This window comes from Salmo salar, chromosome 17, assembly GCF_965601325.2.
Source record: "Salmo salar chromosome 17, fSalSal1, whole genome shotgun sequence".
NCBI lineage: Eukaryota > Metazoa > Chordata > Actinopteri > Salmoniformes > Salmonidae > Salmo > Salmo salar.
The window spans coordinates 22,230,583-22,252,782 of record NC_138307.1 but is presented as its reverse complement, the minus strand read 5'-3'; the positions used below and the strand labels follow the sequence as shown (position 1 = coordinate 22,252,782).

The window sequence follows — 22,200 nt, the reverse complement described above, 5'->3', positions numbered from 1 at the left end:
ATACCGTTCCACTGATTCCGCTCCAGTCATTACAACGAGCCCGTCCTCCCCAATTAAGGAGCCACCAACCTCCTGTGGTGTGTTGTTTGAGCAGATTTATGCTACATTGAAAAATACAAGAAAACCATACTTTCCAAAATGTTCCCCCATGTTCTTTAGCTGTAAAATAGTATACTATTGGACTATGTGTGATAGTGCTTGATAATATAACACCAAGATCACTTTCACCTGACTTCACAGCTGAGCAGCACAGTGTCATGAAGGTCAGTGTGTAGTGGGAAACTATAGCAGGCGGCCATATTGGATAATTAACTCAAGAGGAATGGTGTTATGGTCCATGTGCAAACGACAAATGGATTCAATTTACAGTAACCACAGGCCTCACTTTTATAGTGATCAAAACTCTGAACATAATGGATTTAATAATAATACCCTGGTTGGTGAAGTCAATATACATATTATTGATTCATTTACACTATTCACTGGAGTACAGCTGACTTAATAATGTTATAACATTTTGCAAATGGGAGTTGGTCCATATGATGAAGCGTTTAGATTCCATGGCTGTGGAGTTAGCTGGGTGTGGCCTCTCATGGCTGGGTCAGAAATACAGCTCAGCCACAGGCACATGCTAAGCATAACCTATAATACAGGCCGTTGTGGTTTTCCCTGAAATAACTCCTGCTTTTGAAAAGTAGCTTCTCTCTTGGGGAGACGCTCGCCCACATAATGAGTACTTACAAGTTAAGTTTTTCATATAAAACTGGCTAAGTTTATAAAAGTGAGATTCCGCAATTATACTACATATAGTACTGCAGCAGGTGGTCAGTGTTTCTCCTAGTTTCACTCCCTTTGTTTCCAACAGACATGACCCCGTTTCCAACAGGCACGACCCCGCCTAGATAATGCCATGGGAAATGCTTGGGTTGTTTTTTGCTTCCTGGCAGCATCTGTATTGGAGCGATGTTTCCCAGATTCCCAGATGAATTGTGAAAAGAGCTTTTGTTCTGTGTCATCGACCATGCTGTATAACATCTTCCTCTTATCGTCAGTGAACTTTAGTCTTAGGGATCTCATTGAAGTGGGAAGAGCAATGTAGGCACCTATTTATAAAAGTACAAAAATAACATCAAGCCCAGAACCTGAATGGAAAGTCTGATTTCTTAGTCTATATTACTGGTTTTGACTTACATGACGTCACTGTCTTACTCAGTACTTATGTCAACTATATTTAGATGTAGGCCTAGAATTTACAACTTCAAATGACAAGTGGGGAGATGTAATTTTGCTAAGTAACGTAATGATTTATAATGACGAACTTCCTATTTTGTCATAGAAAATTGTGAAATTGCTCTTATGGTGAGCAATCGCCCTACGCAACTACATCCTTGGTATGAGCTTTTTCCAAGATTCATAATTACACACTGGAGGAAAAACATTTAACTTCACATTTTGACAATGAGTAGCTTCACTGAAAATGATAGTTGTGTGGAGCTGCTGCACCAAGATACATAAAGAGTAGGTCAGGACATTCTATCCTGGGGACAATCTGAGACGGTGTTAATGTGTTACATTCTTCATAAAAACCCTAAACTGAACGCTTCACTCATTGGCGAGTTTGTGGCAAGTGAGCTATACTTGATTTAACAGAATTTCGGACGTGTACTTAAACACAATGACACCAACACCACATTGTCCACATTATAGTAAACGTGAGATTGTCCCACTCTGGGACAGTGCTCTCTCTCTCTTCAGTCTGCCACCTAGTGGCCATAGAAGAAACACACAATTTACAATACTAATAATTTAGTCCCATGGACACTCATCAGGTCACATGGTCCTTAAAAACTCTCATCCCTAATCAGGCCTCCTAAACATCCCCTTGATTCTATTGGCCAGAAATGGTCATTCAAGCTTTTTGTCATCTCTGAAAATCCCAGAAACATGGTGGTGGTGTTTCCTAGTGTTATTGTAGGGGGTTACTCTACCTCTTACCTCATATGGGTTGAGGACATAACATGTAAAGATACGTGTGTAAATGCTGTTTACTTGCTCTGGCAGGGCACGAAGACAGCTGTGCCGAAAACGGCAAAGTCTACAGCAACAACGAGATTTGGAACCCGGAGCCATGTAAGATCTGTGTGTGTGACCTGGGGACTATTACCTGTGAGGATGTCCGATGTGAAGACCTAGACTGTAAGGAAACCAGCACCCCTGAGGGAGAATGTTGCCCTGTGTGTTCTGAGGCCTCAGGTACCCAGGGCCAGCAGGTTACCACCTGGGATAATCTGCTACCAAAGATCAAAACAGGTGACTACATTCTCACCACATTACATTGATCCATGTTTTACAGTTTCAAGTGCCTGCTAAGATAATTATTCCTTATGGTTATGATGGAATGGTGTTCTATTAATGGTGTTGTTACCTTTCTTACAACATTCTAATTACAGTCTCACAACATCCTCTCAGTTCTCTCAGTATTTTCTAATAGGACCTACGTCTGATTCATGTTCTGTTCTTCAATCTCCATGACTCTGTAGAGGAGAAGAAGGATGAGACCTGCAGGGACAACGGGCAGGTGTACGCCCACAACGACATGTGGACCCCAGAGCCGTGCAGGGTGTGTGTGTGTGACAGTGGAACCACCATCTGTGAGGAGGTGCAGTGTGAGATGGTGGGGAACTGTGAGAAGGTGACCATCCCTGAGGGAGAGTGCTGCCCTGTGTGTGACAGCTTCTCCAGCGCTAACAGGAGGATAGGTGAGATACATTTTATACATATATATACATCTACATATAAATAAATATACATACATACATACATACATACATACATACATACATACATACATACATACATACATACATACATACATACATACATACATACATACATACATACATACATACATACATACATACATACATACATACATACATACATACATACATGCATGCTTAAACATATATATATGAATTATATGTCTAAAGGGTGGGGCTCACATGTCTACATCATTACCTCAGACGGACTGTGACTGCAAGGTATTGCATGGAAATCCAAGTGTGAAACGTAGCGATTAAGTTTGGATTCCCTGGAGGTGTCTCACTGACTGATGATAAGAGGGGAAAATGTTCTAGATTTCATAGTGTTTCAACATATAACACAGTATCAAGTCATTGAAGATCACATGTCAAATTAAGGATGAAAGATCTACATTAGAATCTGATTTCTTCCTTTCCCTTCCTCAAAGAAATGATGGCGTTCAAGGTGAGTAATGATAAAAGAAATTCTCAATTTTCGGTTTTACAATTTTTACTTGGACACACTACTGAATATTAGCCTGAATGCCAGTCTGTTTGTGTTGTCATGCCAACTCCTTGTCACTCATTGTCATATTTGGCTTGACCATGAGCAATGGGGTTGGCAAGAACACAAACAGATCTGGAACCAGGCTACCTGAATAGCTGAGCTGATTGTCACATTGTTATTTGATGCATTTGATTTCCAGGGTCAGAAAGGCGAACCTGGTGATATCCCTTATGTAAGTCTGTGTTCATACATCTCAGAGACAGTGCATCTGTTAATCAACAATTCATGTGACTTTTGACACCTATTATGACAACTGTTATCAAAAACGTTTTATAGCTGAACAACTGTTTTTGTTTGTTTTTTGTTTCCAGGTCGTGGGGCCAGTAGGTCAACCTGGACCAATGGTGAGCACTCTGTAGACATTTCTTTTGTGTAAAAAAAACCTTCATAAGTCAACATATTTGACATTATTGTGTTAGTTTCTCATGCTGCTCATTGTAATGGCTGGAATTGAATGAATGGAACTGTACCAAACACATCAAACACATGGATACAACGTGTTTGACTCCGTTCCATTGGTTCTATTCCAGCCATTACAATGAGCATAGTGTTTGAGGTTCAGTCAGATTCCCTTTACCACACTAGATGGTACTATAGAGTGTCAGTAACCAAGGAGGGTTACCTGATGCTTCTACTGCAGTCTCTTTCCACAGCTACAGTGGGAAGACACTACTGCTAATCTAACATATGATGTGAAGGGATCATGCTTTCTTGTTATCTGTGTCAATGTTCCAGGGTCCTCCCGGAGCTCAGGGGAACAGAGGATACACTGGTTTCAAGGGCAGAAAAGTATGTCTAACACAATGACATTTACATCTAGAGAAGCGTGTTACAATACTGCGATTCAATGTGACCTGGGACTAACAAACTATCCTGAGCTAACTCACTGCTCTTCAATACCTTTATATGTTGAATCTGGTAGACATGTTGAATCATCTCTCTAGTAGTGACGTTCAATACTGTCACTCATGAGTTTGTATATGTTTCCTAAAATCCAGGGTTCACAGGGCCCAGCTGGCATCGACGGGGAACCAGGAGTCCCAGGGAACCCTGGTGAGCCAGGATCCCCCGGCCAGCCCTCACACCCTGGGGTGAGTTTGTCTGTTTGTCTCCCCAGCCTGACACTTCACTGGTGCAGTCTGTAACCTTCATTTCTGGTCAAAAGTGCTTTTCCTCCTTACACTTGTTAGTAAACTGACTGAAAGGGTTGGTTTTGGGGGAAAAAAAGCCATTTTGTATTTTGTATAGCTTTTTGGCCGAATGTGCTTGCTGTACCTGAAATCATTTTCACCCCAAAACGTCAAGTAAGTAACATAAAGAGACTTGGGGGCTTGTAGGGAGAGCTCAGAACTTCCAACCCTTTTCTATCCCTCTTTTCATTGTACCTGTCCAGTTGAGGGGGAGGTCACTGCACCTATTCTCTTCATACGGAGGCGACTACCTGTCTGTGGTCACCATTGAAGAACTTCCACACCTTGGTGATAATGAATGAATGACTGTCCTCCTCTCTCCCCCAGGGTCAGCTGGTCTCTCAAATGGCTGCAGGCTTCGGTGAGAAATCAGCTGGGATGATGGGGATGATATCTGGCAACAGGGTGAGTTACTATTAAATCACCTGGGATGATGGGGATGATGTCTGGCAACAGGGTGAGTTACTATTAAATCACCTGGGATGATGGGGATGATGTCTGGCAACAGGGTGAGTTACTATTAAATCAGCTGGGATGATGGGAATGATATCTGGCAAACAGGGTGAGTTACTATTAAATCACCTGGGATGATGGGGATGATGTCTGGCAACAGGGTGAGTTACTATTAAATCACCTGGGATGATGGGGATGATGTCTGGCAACAGGGTGAGTTACTATTAAATCACCTGGGATGATGGGGATGATATCTGGCAACAGGGTGAGTTACTATTAAATCACCTGGGATGATGGGGATGATGTCTGGCAACAGGGTGAGTTACTATTAAATCACCTGGGATGATGGGGATTGTGTCTGGCAACAGGGTAAATTACTATTAAATCACCTGGGATGATGGGGATGATATCTGGCAACAGGGTGAGTTACTATTAAATCACCTGGGATGATGGGAATGATATCTGGCAACAGGGTGAGTTACTATTAAATCACCTGGGATGATGGGGATGATATCTGGCAACAGGGTGAGTTACTATTAAATCACCTGGGATGATGGGGATGATGTCTGGCAACAGGGTGAGTTACTATTAAATCACCTGGGATGATGGGGATGATATCTGGCAACAGGGTGAGTTACTATTAAATCACCTGGGATGATGGGGATGATGTCTGGCAACAGGGTGAGTTACTATTAAATCACCTGGGATGATGGGGATGATGTCTGGCAACAGGGTAAATTACTATTAAATCACCTGGGATGATGGGGATGATATCTGGCAACAGGGTGAGTTACTATTAAATCACCTGGGATGATGGGAATGATATCTGGCAACAGGGTGAGTTACTATTAAATCACCTGGGATGATGGGAATGATATCTGGCAAACAGGGTGAGTTACTATTAAATCACCTGGGATGATGGGAATGATATCTGGCAAACAGGGTGAGTTACTATTAAATCAGCTGGGATGATGGGAATGATATCTGGCAAACAGGGTGAGTTACTATTAAATCACCTGGGATGATGGGGATGATGTCTGGCAACAGGGTGAGTTACTATTAAATCACCTGGGATGATGGGGATGATGTCTGGCAACAGGGTGAGTTACTATTAAATCACCTGGGATGATGGGGATGATATCTGGCAACAGGGTGAGTTACTATTAAATCACCTGGGATGATGGGGATGATATCTGGCAACAGGGTGAGTTACTATTAAATCACCTGGGATGATGGGGATGATGTCTGGCAACAGGGTAAATTACTATTAAATCACCTGGGATGATGGGGATGATATCTGGCAACAGGGTGAGTTACTATTAAATCACCTGGGATGATGGGAATGATATCTGGCAACAGGGTGAGTTACTATTAAATCACCTGGGATGATGGGAATGATATCTGGCAAACAGGGTGAGTTACTATTAAATCACCTGGGATGATGGGGATGATATCTGGCAACAGGGTGAGTTACTATTAAATCACCTGGGATGATGGGGATGATGTCTGGCAACAGGGTGAGTTACTATTAAATCACCTGGGATGATGGGGATGATATCTGGCAACAGGGTGAGTTACTATTAAATCACCTGGGATGATGGGGATGATGTCTGGCAACAGGGTGAGTTACTATTAAATCACCTGGGATGATGGGGATGATGTCTGGCAACAGGGTAAATTACTATTAAATCACCTGGGATGATGGGGATGATATCTGGCAACAGGGTGAGTTACTATTAAATCACCTGGGATGATGGGAATGATATCTGGCAACAGGGTGAGTTACTATTAAATCACCTGGGATGATGGGAATGATATCTGGCAAACAGGGTGAGTTACTATTAAATCACCTGGGATGATGGGAATGATATCTGGCAAACAGGGTGAGTTACTATTAAATCAGCTGGGATGATGGGAATGATATCTGGCAAACAGGGTGAGTTACTATTAAATCACCTGGGATGATGGGGATGATGTCTGGCAACAGGGTGAGTTACTATTAAATCACCTGGGATGATGGGGATGATGTCTGGCAACAGGGTGAGTTACTATTAAATCACCTGGGATGATGGGGATGATATCTGGCAACAGGGTGAGTTACTATTAAATCACCTGGGATGATGGGGATGATATCTGGCAACAGGGTGAGTTACTATTAAATCACCTGGGATGCTGGGGATGATGTCTGGCAACAGGGTAAATTACTATTAAATCACCTGGGATGATGGGGATGATATCTGGCAACAGGGTGAGTTACTATTAAATCACCTGGGATGATGGGAATGATATCTGGCAACAGGGTGAGTTACTATTAAATCACCTGGGATGATGGGAATGATATCTGGCAAACAGGGTGAGTTACTATTAAATCACCTGGGATGATGGGGATGATGTCTGGCAACAGGGTGAGTTACTATTAAATCACCTGGGATGATGGGGATGATATCTGGCAACAGGGTGAGTTACTATTAAATCACCTGGGATGATGGGGATGATGTCTGGCAACAGGGTGAGTTACTATTAAATCACCTGGGATGATGGGGATGATGTCTGGCAACAGGGTAAATTACTATTAAATCACCTGGGATGATGGGGATGATATCTGGCAACAGGGTGAGTTACTATTAAATCACCTGGGATGATGGGAATGATATCTGGCAACAGGGTGAGTTACTATTAAATCACCTGGGATGATGGGAATGATATCTGGCAAACAGGGTGAGTTACTATTAAATCACCTGGGATGATGGGGATGATGTCTGGCAACAGGGTGAGTTACTATTAAATCACCTGGGATGATGGGGATGATGTCTGGCAACAGGGTGAGTTACTATTAAATCACCTGGGATGATGGGGATGATGTCTGGCAACAGGGTGAGGTACTATTAAATCACCTGGGATGATGGGGATGATGTCTGGCAACAGGGTGAGTTACTATTAAATCACCTGGGATGATGGGAATGATATCTGGCAACAGGGTGAGTTACTATTAAATCACCTGGGATGATATCTGGCAACAGGGTGAGTTACTATTAAATCACCTGGGATGATGGGGATGATGTCTGGCAACAGGGTGAATTACTATTAAATCTGCTGTCCTATACAAAAAAGTCCCTGACAACCTCATTGACTGGTAGTCCTTGCTAAGTGTGTGTGTCCATGGGCAGTAGATTGTCAACAAGGAAATACATATGGTAGAGTATGCACCACAGGAGGCTGGTGTTGCCTTAATTTGGGAGGACATGCTCGTGTTGATGGCTGGAGTGGAATTAGTTTCATGGTTTCCATGGTTTCCATGGTTTCCATGTGTTTGATGCCATTCCATTTGCTCCGTTCCAGCTGCATCCTGTCTTATACATTGTCTTTGGCGGGCTTGATTGAACGACAGTTCATTTACGTTTGTGCCTACATTACTCATTACTCTGTGTCTGTATGTTCTCTCCATGTATATTTTAGGGTGAGGCAGGACCAAGAGGGCCTCCTGGACCGTCTGGTCAACCAGTAAGTCAAAGATGGTCGACTATATCTACCTTTCAGACATCAATTCTTACTGGAGACCATTTCTGTAAGTAAACAGACAGATATGTGATCATTTCCTTTTCCTCCCTGTCTCGTAGGGCCCTACAGGGGGACAGGGGGCCCCAGGAGACATTGGAGACCCAGGATCCATGGTAAGAACCATGCATAATCTCTGCATCAGTCATCTCTCTGATGCTTTTTTGACTGGGTTTGAATCCCGGTCACCTACATGCTTGAAGACTGTTAGCCCATTGAGCTAAAGCCTAGGCATTAGCACAGGGAGCTACCTCAACAAAAAAAGGGCCTAGGCCATTGTTCCCCAACTGGCGGTCCACAGAAATCAGAAATCGGTTCCAAAGTATTCGCACGCACAATATAGAGTTAAACAGTTTGTGATCATATACAAATGTATGCACGTTTAGAAATTATAATTTTTTTGTCAAATATTATATCTGTTTGGGCTTCTTGCGGTCAATTTGTAGTCCACAAATTATTTGTAATTAAGTTCCTGACCATCAGCTCAATAAAAAATCATCCCGCAGCTGAATCAACTGACTCTAATCTTCCTGGTTTAGACATTATCTCAGGGAGCTAACGCAAGTCTTCAGTTCTCAGGCAAAGTTATCATCATCACACCAGCTTGGATCACTGAACCACCTCCGCTACACTCTCACACACCATATTGATGTGTTACACCAATATCTACCAATCACACTCTGTCTTGATGTGTTACACCAATATCTACCAATCACACTCTGTCTTTATGTATTACACCAATATCTACCAATCACACTCTGTCTTGATGTGTTACACCAATATCTACCAATCACACTCTGTCTTGATGTGTTACACCAATATCTACCAATCACACACTGTCTTGATGTATTACACCAATATCTACCAATCACACTCTGTCTTGATGTGTTACACCAATATCTACCAATCACACTCTGTCTTGATGTATTACACCAATATCTACTAATCACACTCTGTCTTGATGTATTACACCAATATCTACCAATCACACTCTGTCTTGATGTATTACACCAATATCTACCAATCACACACTGTCTTGATGTGTTACACCAATATCTACCAATCACACTCTGTCTTGATGTGTTACACCAATATCTACCAATCACACTCTGTCTTGATGTGTTACACCAATATCTACTAATCACACTCTGTCTTGATGTGTTACACCAATATCTACTAATCACACTCTGTCTTGATGTATTACACCAATATCTACCAATCACACTCTGTCTTGATGTATTACACCAATATCTACCAATCACACTCTGTCTTGATGTGTTACACCAATATCTACTAATCACACTCTGTCTTGATGTGTTACACCAATATCTACCAATCACACTCTGTCTTGATGTGTTACACCAATATCTACCAATCACAATCTGTCTTGATGTATTACACCAATATCTACCAATCACACTCTGTCTTGATGTGTTACACCAATATCTACCAATCACACTCTGTCTTGATGTATTACACCAATATCTACCAATCACACACTGTATTGATGTGTTACACCAATATCTACCAATCACACACTGTATTGAGGTGTTATACCAAAGCTATATGTTTTATTGACTGTGTGTGATTGGACATGTTGTTTTTATACAGGGTGGCTTTGGTTACAGAGGACCTGAGGGCCCACCAGGGAAACCAGGACCAGATGTAAGTACTCTACACTCCAACAGACATAGGCCATGTCCCTATTCCCTATATAGTGCAATACTTTTGACCAGGACCCGTAGGGCCAGTGGTGAGGAACAACCCGCATTAGATATGACATCTTCTCAGTATGAATGAGCCTAGTATGTTGATATTGGTTGCTTTCTGCATATGTTCCTTCATAGTATGTAGTAAGATTAGTTTAGAGTTTTTCCTAGCCACCGTGCTTCTACATCTGCATTGCTTGCTGTTTGGGGTTTTAGGCTGGGTTTCTGTACAGCACTTTGTGACATCAGCTGATGTAAAGGGCTTTATAAATACATTTGATTGATTGATTGATTGATTGATTGATTGATTGATTGATTGCACCGAATATTGTTTTAGTAAGTAGTAGACAAGCCAAAGTATGTAGGACACAGCCAAAGACCATGGATGCCACTTGCCACTGATCAAAACAGATACAAATGTTATGTAAGTGTAATATCTTGTTGCTAATGTAGATTGCAGGTAGCTCTGCATACTTTCTTCAATAGGCGCCGGTTGAAAAACGTGTTAGTGCAGACTACACTAGCACCAATACCTTGGTGTGTCTAACTCTGCTCTCACATGCCATGTGTCATTAACTCATTTATTTTACAACCTTTATCGGAGATTGTAGAATACCAAGTGTCAATTAAACCTCTTGACTATTAGACAACACTAAAGTGCCTAACACACCTTTGTTCAGGATTATACAACGGGTGGTAATGCCTTTGAAGCTGGTGTTTGGAGGATATATTGGCTTGGTTTGAAGGCCGAGACGAACCGTGGCAATATGTCCTCCAAACAGCAGCTTCTCTGGTATTTCACATAAGTGAACCCAACATGGAGATGTTATTTTTGAACCTTTGTTCTACATCAACCTTTAGTGCATGGAACATTTAGGCTTACACACATATCCAAAATCAGTTTGACATTATGTTGGAGTGCTGTTTGTTTACCTTTCTGAAGTGCTGTTCATCTGTTGAACCCTTATGAAAACATATTGCAGTCAGAGTGCAGTATAACTGCAGTACATTGTAATATTACTGTAGTTAGAATGCAGTATAACGGTAGTAGGCTGAAAATACTGCGTCCAAAATAAATCTCATTTTTTTTACTGCAGTAATTTTGCAGTTTAACTGCAGTTACAGTGCAGTATAACTGCAGTTCAACTGCAGTACACTGCAGTTATTCTGCAATCACTGCATCCAAAATTCCACAGTTGACTGCAGTTACTGCACTTTTACTGCAGTTTCAAAATTGCAATCTTTTTTTGTAAGGGAAATGCTGTTTTGTCTACATCTAAGAGGGTGAAAATTACAACTATTTGTTACCTACTTGTACTGTAATGTCTTCTAGCAGCTGAGAATGTTATGTGAATGTGATGTTTTCCCTTCACAGGGAGAACCTGGCCCAACCGGAATAGCCGGAGATAAAGGAGCCGCTGGATCTGCCGTAAGTAACAAACTGTCTTTCATCTGAAAACCAACTATCTGTAAGCCTTCAAACAACCAATTATCTGCATTAGATATATTTCTCTGTCACTGCAGATCAAATCAGTGTTGAATGCAAAGGCATTTGCAAAAACACAATTAATTACACACTTCTTTTATGATAGACATTTCAAGATTTTGATTATACCACTTACAACAATTTCCATATGATTAGAGTGAGTTGTAAGACTGTGGATGGATGTGCTTTATTTTCCCATCCACTCCCATCCAACTATACTTAGTTAAGAAAGCAGGTACCATTGCCTTCAACCTAAACTTGAATAGTCTTCATTTTGTGAGTAAAACCAATGAACAATAATCCACAATTAGAATAGACTGTTGTTTTAATGGGGCCACTGTATGTACTTATAAATGTGAAAGTTAAACAGTGATTAAATGTGGTGATTTCCAGGGTCCCAGAGGTTTCCCAGGACTGCCAGGTCACCCTGGACTGAAAGGCCTTAAGGTCAGCAGCAACACAATGATCACAATGCTCATATCTATGTACTGTAGTTTGAAGCATGGCTGCATGTACATTTTTGTAAATTTTTTTAAGTGGTTAACTTGGCACTGTGCTGTTATGAACTTCTGTGAGATTCGTTAGAGCCTAGAACAGACCTGATCAGAACTAATGAGCTAATGTTTCATCAACAGGGTCATGCAGGTCTTCTAGGAGCGAGAGGTCAATCTGGTGCTGCTGGGTCAAAGGTAAACTCATCATCATGCATATCTTTATATTTGTGCTGCTTCGCATGGTTAGTATCTAAAAGTGATCTGTTTCTGTTTGAAATTGCTGCACATATCGTGACTCTCTCTCTCTGTGTTATTTTACAGGGCCCATCAGGTACTCCTGGTGGAATGGGGCCCCCTGGTCCTGCGGTAGGTCATAATCAATTAGTTAATTGATAATAAATGATTATATGATTGTAATACGTGTTACTCACATGCACCAATAGCTCTAAATACTCTGATATGTGTCCAATCTGTTAGTGAGGGAGTGTAATATTATGTGAAACATGATACTGTATATTTTAGGGTCCAGCAGGAATGCAAGGGGAGAGAGGAAGGAGTGGCCCAACTGGACCTGTGGTAAGAGAGATATGACTACCTCTGACCTCTGACCTATAACTCTACATTACACAGCTCCGTCTCTTCAATCCATTGATTGCCCACCTGAATTAAATTGATCTGAGGTCAGTTCTTATTCAACATGTGGCATCATTGGTTTATATGTAGGTTCAAAATGTTTTGTTTTGGCTTATCAGTGACACATGCTGTAACCTTTGTTTTTATTTTTTATTTATCCTGGCAAGTCAATTAAGAACAAATTCTTGTTTACAATGACATCCTGACTTACAATGACAGCCTATTCTGCCACTGTCCTATGGTGATGTGCATTGATGATGAGATGATAGAGGTGAATTTGTTAAATCTTCTTTCAGTTGTGCATCTCTCTCCATACAGGGGAAACGTGGTGAATCTGGACATATTGGGAAAGCAGGACCACAGGTACGACCTCTAACATCCAACAAAACATCACCCTTCAGATCAAATTATTATGATACACAAATCAGTATTACAAATGCAATATAACAAATGAAAAGCAACACTGTATCTACTCAAAATACACTATTTTCCTGAAAGCCAGTATAAAGGTGTTATACATTTACAAATCAGCAGTAATGTTAACTGGGCAAAAGTGATGTTTCCAGTACTAACCAACACCAGATGTGTGTCCAAAATGGCTCCCTATCTCCTATATAGTGTCTATATAGTGAAAGGAATAAGGGGCCATTTTGGATACAGCCCCAGGTGTGGATGACATGCAGCCTACTGTACCAACCAACCATCCTGGATGTGATGTGATTCTAGGGTCCTATGGGGATCACTGGAGCTCTAGGATTCCCAGGTAGTCCAGGTATAAAGGTGAGTACTGTTCATTCTTTAATATACTTTGATGGAGCACAGTCCTCTTCTTCACACCAGCCATGTCCTAAATATTGGTTACTCAAACGTATAACCCAGTCCTTCCCCCTCAGAATTACATTTCATTCTAAACAGGCCCATTCGGATTACTCTATTCCGATAAAGATGTTTATATGAGGGTGTTTTGATGAGGGTGTTTTATTCATTATGAGCTATGCATCTGTTCAACAACGGTTGATTAGAGTGCATGTAAACACACTCTGACTGTGACACTGTTGTCTCCAGGGGCAACCAGGGCCCCCAGGAGCACGAGGGACAGGGGGCCAGCAAGGACCAAGAGGGGAGGCCGGACGCGTGGGATTGGCTGGAGCTATGGGAATTCAGGTGTTTGGCTAATTCATGATGCTAATAATCTCTACACCTACGGTAACTGTACTATCAACAACTCACCACTTCAGGGTGTAGATTGATTCACTGAAAATGTTGCTGAATCTGGTTTCTGATTGAAACGTCCATTGAAAGTAAATTTTACGCTGAACTGACTTGTCGGGTTAAATTAAGTTTAGATAAATGACTTAAAAACATGTTGATTTCTGTAGGGTCCAACAGGAACAGAGGGAGCTGCCGGAGCCAAAGGACCATCCGTATGTATAACTCCACCCACTTTCATCTCTCCTTGTTCATCTCCTTGTTCAGCTACTCCCTTCTCCTCCCCTCAATCTAATGTATCTCTCACCTTCCAATATTCCAAATATTAATATCTGATGATGTATTACTCATTATTATGTATTATGTAAAATCCTTGAAAGTATGTAATAGGGTGTTGGCCCCCACATGCCATGCTGTCTGGACAGTAGACTACAGCCTGTCCTGTTAGAATGGGCCCTGGTACAGAGTCACAGAGACAGTAGACTACAGCCTGTCCTGTTAGAATGGGCCCTGGTGCAGAGTCACAGAGACAGTAGACTACAGCCTGTCCTGTTAGAATGGGCCCTGGTGCAGAGTCACAGAGACAGTAGACTACAGCCTGTCCTGTTAGAATGGGCCCTGGTGCAGAGTCACAGAGACAGTAGACTACAGCCTGTCCTGTTAGAATGGGCCCTGGTGCAGAGTCACAGAGACAGTAGACTACAGCCTGTCCTGTTAGAATGGACCCTTGGTACAGAGTCACAGAGACAGTAGACTACAGCCTGTCCTGTTAGAATGGGCCCTGGTACAGAGTCACAGAGACAGTAGACTACAGCCTGTCCTGTTAGAATGGACCCTTGGTACAGAGTCACAGAGACAGTAGACTACAGCCTGTCCTGTTAGAATGGACCCTGGTACAGAGTCACAGAGACAGTAGACTACAGCCTGTCCTGTTAGAATGGACCCTTGGTACAGAGTCACAGAGACAGTAGACTACAGCCTGTCCTGTTAGAATGGACCCTGGTACAGAGTCAAAGAGACAGTAGACTACAGCCTGTCCTGTTAGAATGGACCCTGGTACAGAGTCACAGAGACAGTAGACTACAGCCTGTCCTGTTAGAATGGACCCTGGTACAGAGTCAAAGAGACAGTAGACTACAGCCTGTCCTGTTAGAATGGGCCCTGGCACAGAGTCACAGAGTCAAAGAGACAAAAGGCTACAGCCTGTCCTGTAAGATAAGTCATGTATTGATGTCAATGGGTGAACACAGGTTAGATACCTATTTTAGGTATAATGATGTGATTTCTACCCCAGGGAGCTCCAGGTATCCAGGGTCTGACTGGACTGCTTGGCCCCGTGGGGCCCCCCGGACCACAGGGAACCACTGGACTGCCCGGGCCTAAGGGCCAACTGGTAAGAGATTTGTTGTTTAATTTTGACCACTCATTTCATTGTTTGGATCAAGAATGGTTGTCAGGTCCGTAGCTATGTTAGAAAGGTCATAGAAACTACTGCTGGTTTCCATGCTCCAGTTAAAACGCTATCATATGGCTACATGTTCATAACGCCGGCCGGAAAAGCTAGTTCTCAAACCTTGAGATCGTACATTGTCAGTAGACTTGAAAAACAATGTCATGTGAAACATCTATCCATCATATTCCTCTCTTCTCACAAGGGTGATTTAGGCATTCCCGGATTCAAAGGAGAGGCTGGATTCAAAGGAGAATCTGTAAGATATACAACCCGTCATAATGAATGTCCCTCTAATTCCATGGTTTAATAATGTACAGTAGCAACCACATGCATTTGTTGAATGGCAGGTTATGTTGAATGGCAGGTTATGTTGAAAGGCAGGTTATGTTGAAAGGCAGGTTATGTTGAAAGGCAGGTTATGTTGAAAGGCAGGTTATGTTGAAAGGCAGGTTATGTTGAATGGCAGGTTATGTTGAATGGCAGGTTATGTTGAAAGGCAGGTTATGTTGAATGGCAGGTTATGTTGAAAGGTAGGTTATGTTGAATGGCAGGTTATGTTGAAAGGTAGGTTATGTTGAAAGGCAGGTTATGTTGAAAGGCAGGTTATGTTGAAAGGCAGGTTATGTTGAAAGGCAGGTTATGTTGAATGGCAGGTTATGTTGAATGGCAGGTTATGTTGAAAGGTAGGTTATGTTGAATGGCAGGTTGTGTTGAAAGGTAGGTTAAATAGAAAGGCAGGTTATGCTGGCGCTGGTTTCTTTCTAAATGGGGTGCATGTCTATCTGAGCCTTCTAAACTTCAGCATGTTTAGTTCATTTATTTGGCCTTTGACATAAATGTCTCTTGCATTATCGAGCAATGAGTTAAAGACAACATCAAGGGTAGCAACATTTTCCACTTGGCTCTTCCTTCAGTCTAGGCCAGCTTTAAAGTGCTTAGTGCATGTTGAGCAGTTTGATGCTCCTAGGGACAAGTAAGTTTATCCACACCCGAAGTTGACTGCAACAACAATATATTCAATTCATTTTATGGTTCGCTTAAAAGGCCATACAGTAAAATATAACAAACACTAATGTATGATGTGGCAGCCATCTTGTTTGATTATGACATCATTGCAGGGTGCACCTGGTGATCATGGAGCGCTGGGTCCCATGGGAGAGGAGGGGAGGAGGGGAGAACGGGGTGACGCCGGGACTTCAGGTGCCGCTGGACCCAATGGAGAGAGAGTAAATCAGCTCTTTCACTCACTACAAGAACTTTGTCTGTCTCTGTCTCTTGTCTTTCTCTCTCTCTCTTTCTCTTTCTCTCTCTCTTTCCTCAGTACATTCAATAACAGCAGAATTATTTGATTAAAATCAAAACCCTTTAGCAAATTCTATTAAAACCAATTTGTAATTTCCAGGGTGCTCCTGGCAGTAGAGGTTTTCCTGGTCAGGATGGGTTACCTGGTCAAAAGGTAGGTTGATTTCTCTTTGAATCTATAGAATAAGTCTATTGAATAATAATATTATGCCATTCAAACGCTACACTCCATTCTGTGATCAGGGTGCCCAAGGTGAGCGAGGACTGGGTGGGTCATCTGGTGCCAAAGGTGCCGATGGTGACCCAGGACGCACTGGAGAGCCAGGTCTTCCAGGGGCACGGGTGAGATAACACACCTCTACCTCTCGTCAGCATTCTCTATCACAGAAGAATATTCCTTTGTGGTGATCATCACGCTCATGTTGATCCTAGATGAAAAAGACATGAGAAGTACATGAACAGAACCGCTAAAAAAGAGTCAACATTTTATTAAAATCCTCCCTTTTCTTTCCTCAGGGTCTGTCGGGTCTTCTCGGCTCCCAGGGTCCTGAGGGACACCAAGGACCAATGGTGTGTGGACATGAGTCAGGAAATATATATATATATATATATATATATATATATACTGCTCAAAAAAATAAAGGGAACACTTAAACAACACATCCTAGATCTGAATGAAATAAATAATCTTATTAAATACTTTTTTCTTTACATAGTTGAATGTGCTGACAACAAAATCACACAAAAATAATCAATGGAAATCCAATTTATCAACCCATGGAGGTTTGGATTTGGAGTCACACTCAAAATTAAAGTGGAAAACCACACTACAGGCTGATCCAACTTTGATGTAATGTCCTTAAAACAAGTCAAAATGAGGCTCAGTAGTGTGTATGGCCTCCACGTGCCTGTATGACCTCTCTACAACACCTGGGCATGCTCCTGATGAGGTGGCGGATGGTCTCCTGAGGGATCTCCTCCCAGACCTGGACTAAAGCATCCGCCAACTCCTGGACAGTCTGTGGTGCAATGTGGCGTTGGTGGATGGAGCGAGACATGATGTCCCAGATGTGCTCAATTGGATTCAGGTCTGGGGAACGGGCGGGCCAGTCCATAGCATCAATGCCTTCCTCTTGCAGGAACTGCTGACACACTCCAGCCACATGAGGTCTAGCATTGTCTTGCATTAGGAGGAACCCAGGGCCAACCACACCAGCATATGGTCTCACAAGGGGTCTGAGGATCTCATCTCGGTACCTAATGGCAGTCAGGCTACCTCTGGCGAGCACATGGAGGGCTGTGCGGCCCCCCAAAGAAATGCCACCCCACACCATGACTGACCCACCGCCAAACCGGTCATGCTGGAGGATGTTGCAGGCAGCAGAATGTTCTCCACGGCGTCTCCAGACTCTGTCACGTCTGTCACGTGCTCAGTGTGAACCTGCTTTCATCTGTGAAGAGCACAGGGCGCCAGTGGCTTATTTGCCAATCTTGGTGTTCTCTGGCAAATGCCAAACGTCCTGCACGGTGTTGGGCTGTAAGCACAACCCCCACCTGTGGACGTCAGGCCCTCATACCACCCTCATGGAGTCTGTTTCTGACCGTTTGAGCAGACACATGCACATTTGTGGCCTGCTGGAGGTCATTTTGCAGGGCTCTGGCAGTGCTTCTCCTGCTCCTCCTTGCACAAAGGCGGAGGTAGCGGTCCTGCTGCTGGGTTGTTGCCCTCCTACGGCCTCCTCCACGTCTCCTGATGTACTGGCCTGTCTCCTGGTAGCGCCTCCATGCTCTGGACACTACGCTGATAGACACAGCAAACCTTCTTGCCACAGCTCGCATTAATGTGCCATCCTGGATGAGCTGCACTACCTGAGCCACTTGTGTGGGTTGTAGACTCCGTCTCATGCTACCACTAGAGTGAAAGCACCGCCAGCATTCAAAAGTGACCAAAACATCAGCCAGGAAGCATAGGAACTGAGAAGTGGTCTGTGGTCCCCACCTGCAGAACCACTCCTTTATTGGGGGTGTCTTGCTAATTGCCTATAATTTCCACCTGTTGTCTATTCCATTTGCACAACAGCATGTGAAATTTATTGTCAATCAGTGTTGCTTCCTAAGTGGACAGTTTGATTTCACAGAAGTGTGATTGACTTGGAGTTACATTGTGTTGTTTAAGTGTTCCCTTTATTTTTTTGAGCAGTGTATATATATATATATACTCCCCTATCATCTATCTATCTATCTATCTATCTATCTATCTATCTATCTATCTATCTATCTATCTATCTATCTATCTATCTATCTATCTATCTATCTATCTATCTATCTATCTATCTATCTATCTATCTATCTATCTATCTATCTATCTATCTATCTATCTATCTATCTATCTATCTATCTATCTATCTATCTATCTATCTATCTATCTATCTATCTATCTATCTATCTATCTATCTATCTATCTATCTATCTATCTATCTATCTATCTATCTATCTATCTATCTATCTATCTATCTATCTATCTATCTATCTATCTATCTATCTATCTATCTATCTATCTATCTATCTATAAACTCAGCAAGTCCCCTCACTGTAAACTGCATTTATTTTCAGCAAACTTAACATGTGTAAATATTTGTATGAACATAACAATACTCAACAACTGAGACATAAACTGAACAAGTTCCACAGACATGTGACTAACAGAAATTGAATAATGTGTCCCTGAACAAAGGGGGGGGGGGGGGGGGGGGTCAAAATCAAAAGTAACAGTCAGTATCTGGTGTGGCCACCAGCTGCATTAAGTACTGCAGTGCATCTCCTCCTCATGGACTGCACCAGATTTGCCAGTTCTTGCTGTGAGATGTTACCCCACTCTTCCACCAAGGCACCTGTAAGTTCAGGGACATTTCTGGGGGGGATGGCCCTAGCACTCACCCTTCGGATTCAACAGTTCCCAGACGTGCTTAATGGGATTGAGATCCGGGCTGTGCGCTGGCCATGGCAGAACACTGACATTCCTGTCTTGCACAAAATCACGCACAGAATGAGCAGTAAGGCTGGTGGCATTGTCATGCTGGAGGGTCATGTCAGGATGAGCCTGCAGGAAGGGTACCACATGAGGGAGGAGGATGTCTTCCCTGTAACGCGCAGCATTGAGATTGCCTGCAATGACAACAAGCTCAGTCCGATGATGCTGTGACACATCGCCCCAGACCATGACGGAACCTCCACCTCCAAATTGATCCGCTCCAGAGTACAGGCCTCGGTGTAACGCTCATTCCTTCGACGATATACGCAAATCCGACCATCACCCCTGGTGAGACAAAACTGCGACTCATCAGTGAAGAGCACTTTTTGCCAGTCCTGTCTGGTCCAGCGACGGTGGGTTTGTGCCCATAGGAGACGTTGTTGCCGGTGATGTCTGGTGAGGACCTGCCTTATAGCAGGCCTACAAGCCCTCAGTCCAGCCTCTCTCAGACTATTGCGGACAGTCTGAGCACTGATGGAGGGATTGTGCGTTTCTGGTGTAACTCGGGCAGTTGTTGTTGCCATCCTGTACCTGTCCCTCAGGTGTGATGTTCGGATGTATCGATCCTATGCATGTGTTGTTACACGTGGTCTGCCACTGCGAGGACAATCAGCTGTCCGTCCTGTCTCCCTGTAGCGCTGTCTTAGGCGTCTCACAGTACGGACATTGCAATTTATTTCCCTGGCCACATCTGCAGTCCTCATGTCTCCTTGCAGCATGCCTAAGGCACGTTCACGCAGATGAGCAGGGACCCTAGGCATTTTCTTTTGGTGTTTTTCAGAGACAGTAGAAAGGCTTCTTTATTGTCCTAAGTTTTCATAACTGTGACCTTAATTGCCTACCGTCTGTAACAGGTGCATGTTCATTCATTGTTTATGGTTCATTGAACAAGCATGGGAAACAATGTTTAAACCCTTTACAATGAAGATCTGTGACGTTATTTGGATTTTTACGAATAATCTTTGAAAGACAAGGTCCTGAAAAAGGGACGTTTCTTTTTTTTCTGAGTTTATATATACTCCCCTGCCTATTTATTTGGACAGTGATGTTAAGACATTTAATTTGGCTCTATACTCCAGCATTTTGGATTTGTTCATCTTTATTTAACTAGGCAAGTCAGTTAAGAACAAATTCTTATTTACAATGACGGCCTACACCGGCCAAACCCTCGCCTAACCCGGACAATTATGCACTGCCCTATGGGACTCCCGATCATGGCCAGTAGTGATACAGCCCAGGATCAAACCAGGGTCTGTAGTGACGCCTCTAGCACTGAGATGCAGTGCCTTAGACCGCTGCACCACTCGGGAGTCAATTTGAGTTGAAATGTTTTATATGAGGTGATTTCATACATACCGGTATCTGTTTTACCGTTTTGAAATGAATGCACTTTATGTATCTAGTATCCCATTTGAAGGGGTCATAAGTATTTGGACATATTCACTTATAGTACATTAAATTAGGTCAAAAGTTTAGTATTTGGTCACATATTCCTAGCACGCAATGACTCTACAGTCTTGTTGGATGCATTTGCAGTTTGTTTTGGTTGTGTTTCAGATTATGTTATGCCCAATAGAAATGAATGGTAAATAATGTATTGTGTCATTTTGGAGTCTCTTTTACTGTAAATAAGAATCGAATGTTTCTGAACACTTCTGCATTAATGTGGATGCTACCATGATTATGGATAATCCTGAATGAATGATGAGTGAGAAAGTTTCAGATGCACAAAGATCAGGCCCCCAAACATCCTAACCTCTCATCATTACAATAGGTCAGCATTTTGGGAGGGTATGATATTTGTGTGTCTGTAGATTTCGCACTCATCATTATTCATGATTCATTCATGATTATCCGTAATCATGGTAGCATCCACATTAATGTAGAAGGGTTCAGAAACATTAAATACGCAGGGGAGTGTATAATACATGTTTTTATCTATAGACAGGCCAAATGTGAACCTACCTCTGTTTCTGTCTCTCTCTCTCCCCCATCCCTCTCTCTCTCAGGGAGGAGGAGGAGAGGATGGGGGACCAGGTCCAGCAGGGTCAGATGGTACCAGAGGTCCAGCTGGAACCATGGGTGTCGTTGGACCAAAAGGCTTTACTGTGAGTAACCAGCACTTTATGGCGATCATGTGTGTGTGTTCCTTTCCACAATGTACAGTAGAACCAGCTCCATTAAACCCATCACATTTAGAATGATGAATGAAATACTGTAGTTGTTTGAATGTGTCTACCATGGACCATACAATGTCAGGAGAGACACTGGAATGCTACTTATATGATATAAGAAGAGGGAAACATTGACATGTTA

At 42.7% G+C, this 22,200-nt stretch overlaps 1 protein-coding gene across 2 annotated transcripts in view; it reads left to right on the top strand.

Annotated features, from left to right (window-relative positions):
- LOC106575722 (uncharacterized) overlaps positions 1–22,200 on the top strand; it is a 44,081-nt gene that overhangs the window by 3,761 nt on the left and 18,120 nt on the right. The window contains exons 2-28 of one of the 2 annotated variants that reach the window (XM_045699297.2): positions 2,062–2,310; positions 2,541–2,759; positions 3,251–3,267; positions 3,509–3,541; positions 3,681–3,713; positions 4,105–4,158; positions 4,368–4,460; positions 4,887–4,964; positions 8,469–8,513; positions 8,630–8,683; positions 10,179–10,232; positions 11,652–11,705; positions 12,156–12,209; positions 12,398–12,451; positions 12,578–12,622; positions 12,779–12,832; positions 13,208–13,252; positions 13,616–13,669; positions 13,955–14,053; positions 14,269–14,313; positions 15,393–15,491; positions 15,754–15,807; positions 16,670–16,777; positions 16,954–17,007; positions 17,097–17,195; positions 17,370–17,423; positions 21,894–21,992. In XM_045699297.2, the coding sequence (XP_045555253.1) occupies positions 2,062–2,310; positions 2,541–2,759; positions 3,251–3,267; positions 3,509–3,541; positions 3,681–3,713; positions 4,105–4,158; positions 4,368–4,460; positions 4,887–4,964; positions 8,469–8,513; positions 8,630–8,683; positions 10,179–10,232; positions 11,652–11,705; positions 12,156–12,209; positions 12,398–12,451; positions 12,578–12,622; positions 12,779–12,832; positions 13,208–13,252; positions 13,616–13,669; positions 13,955–14,053; positions 14,269–14,313; positions 15,393–15,491; positions 15,754–15,807; positions 16,670–16,777; positions 16,954–17,007; positions 17,097–17,195; positions 17,370–17,423; positions 21,894–21,992 (2,000 nt within the window). Of the gene's footprint in view, positions 1–2,061; positions 2,311–2,540; positions 2,760–3,250; positions 3,268–3,508; positions 3,542–3,680; positions 3,714–4,104; positions 4,159–4,367; positions 4,461–4,886; positions 4,965–7,957; positions 7,991–8,468; positions 8,514–8,629; positions 8,684–10,178; positions 10,233–11,651; positions 11,706–12,155; positions 12,210–12,397; positions 12,452–12,577; positions 12,623–12,778; positions 12,833–13,207; positions 13,253–13,615; positions 13,670–13,954; positions 14,054–14,268; positions 14,314–15,392; positions 15,492–15,753; positions 15,808–16,669; positions 16,778–16,953; positions 17,008–17,096; positions 17,196–17,369; positions 17,424–21,893; positions 21,993–22,200 lie in introns of those variants that run through there. The other variant, XM_045699299.2, reaches the window with a different exon arrangement.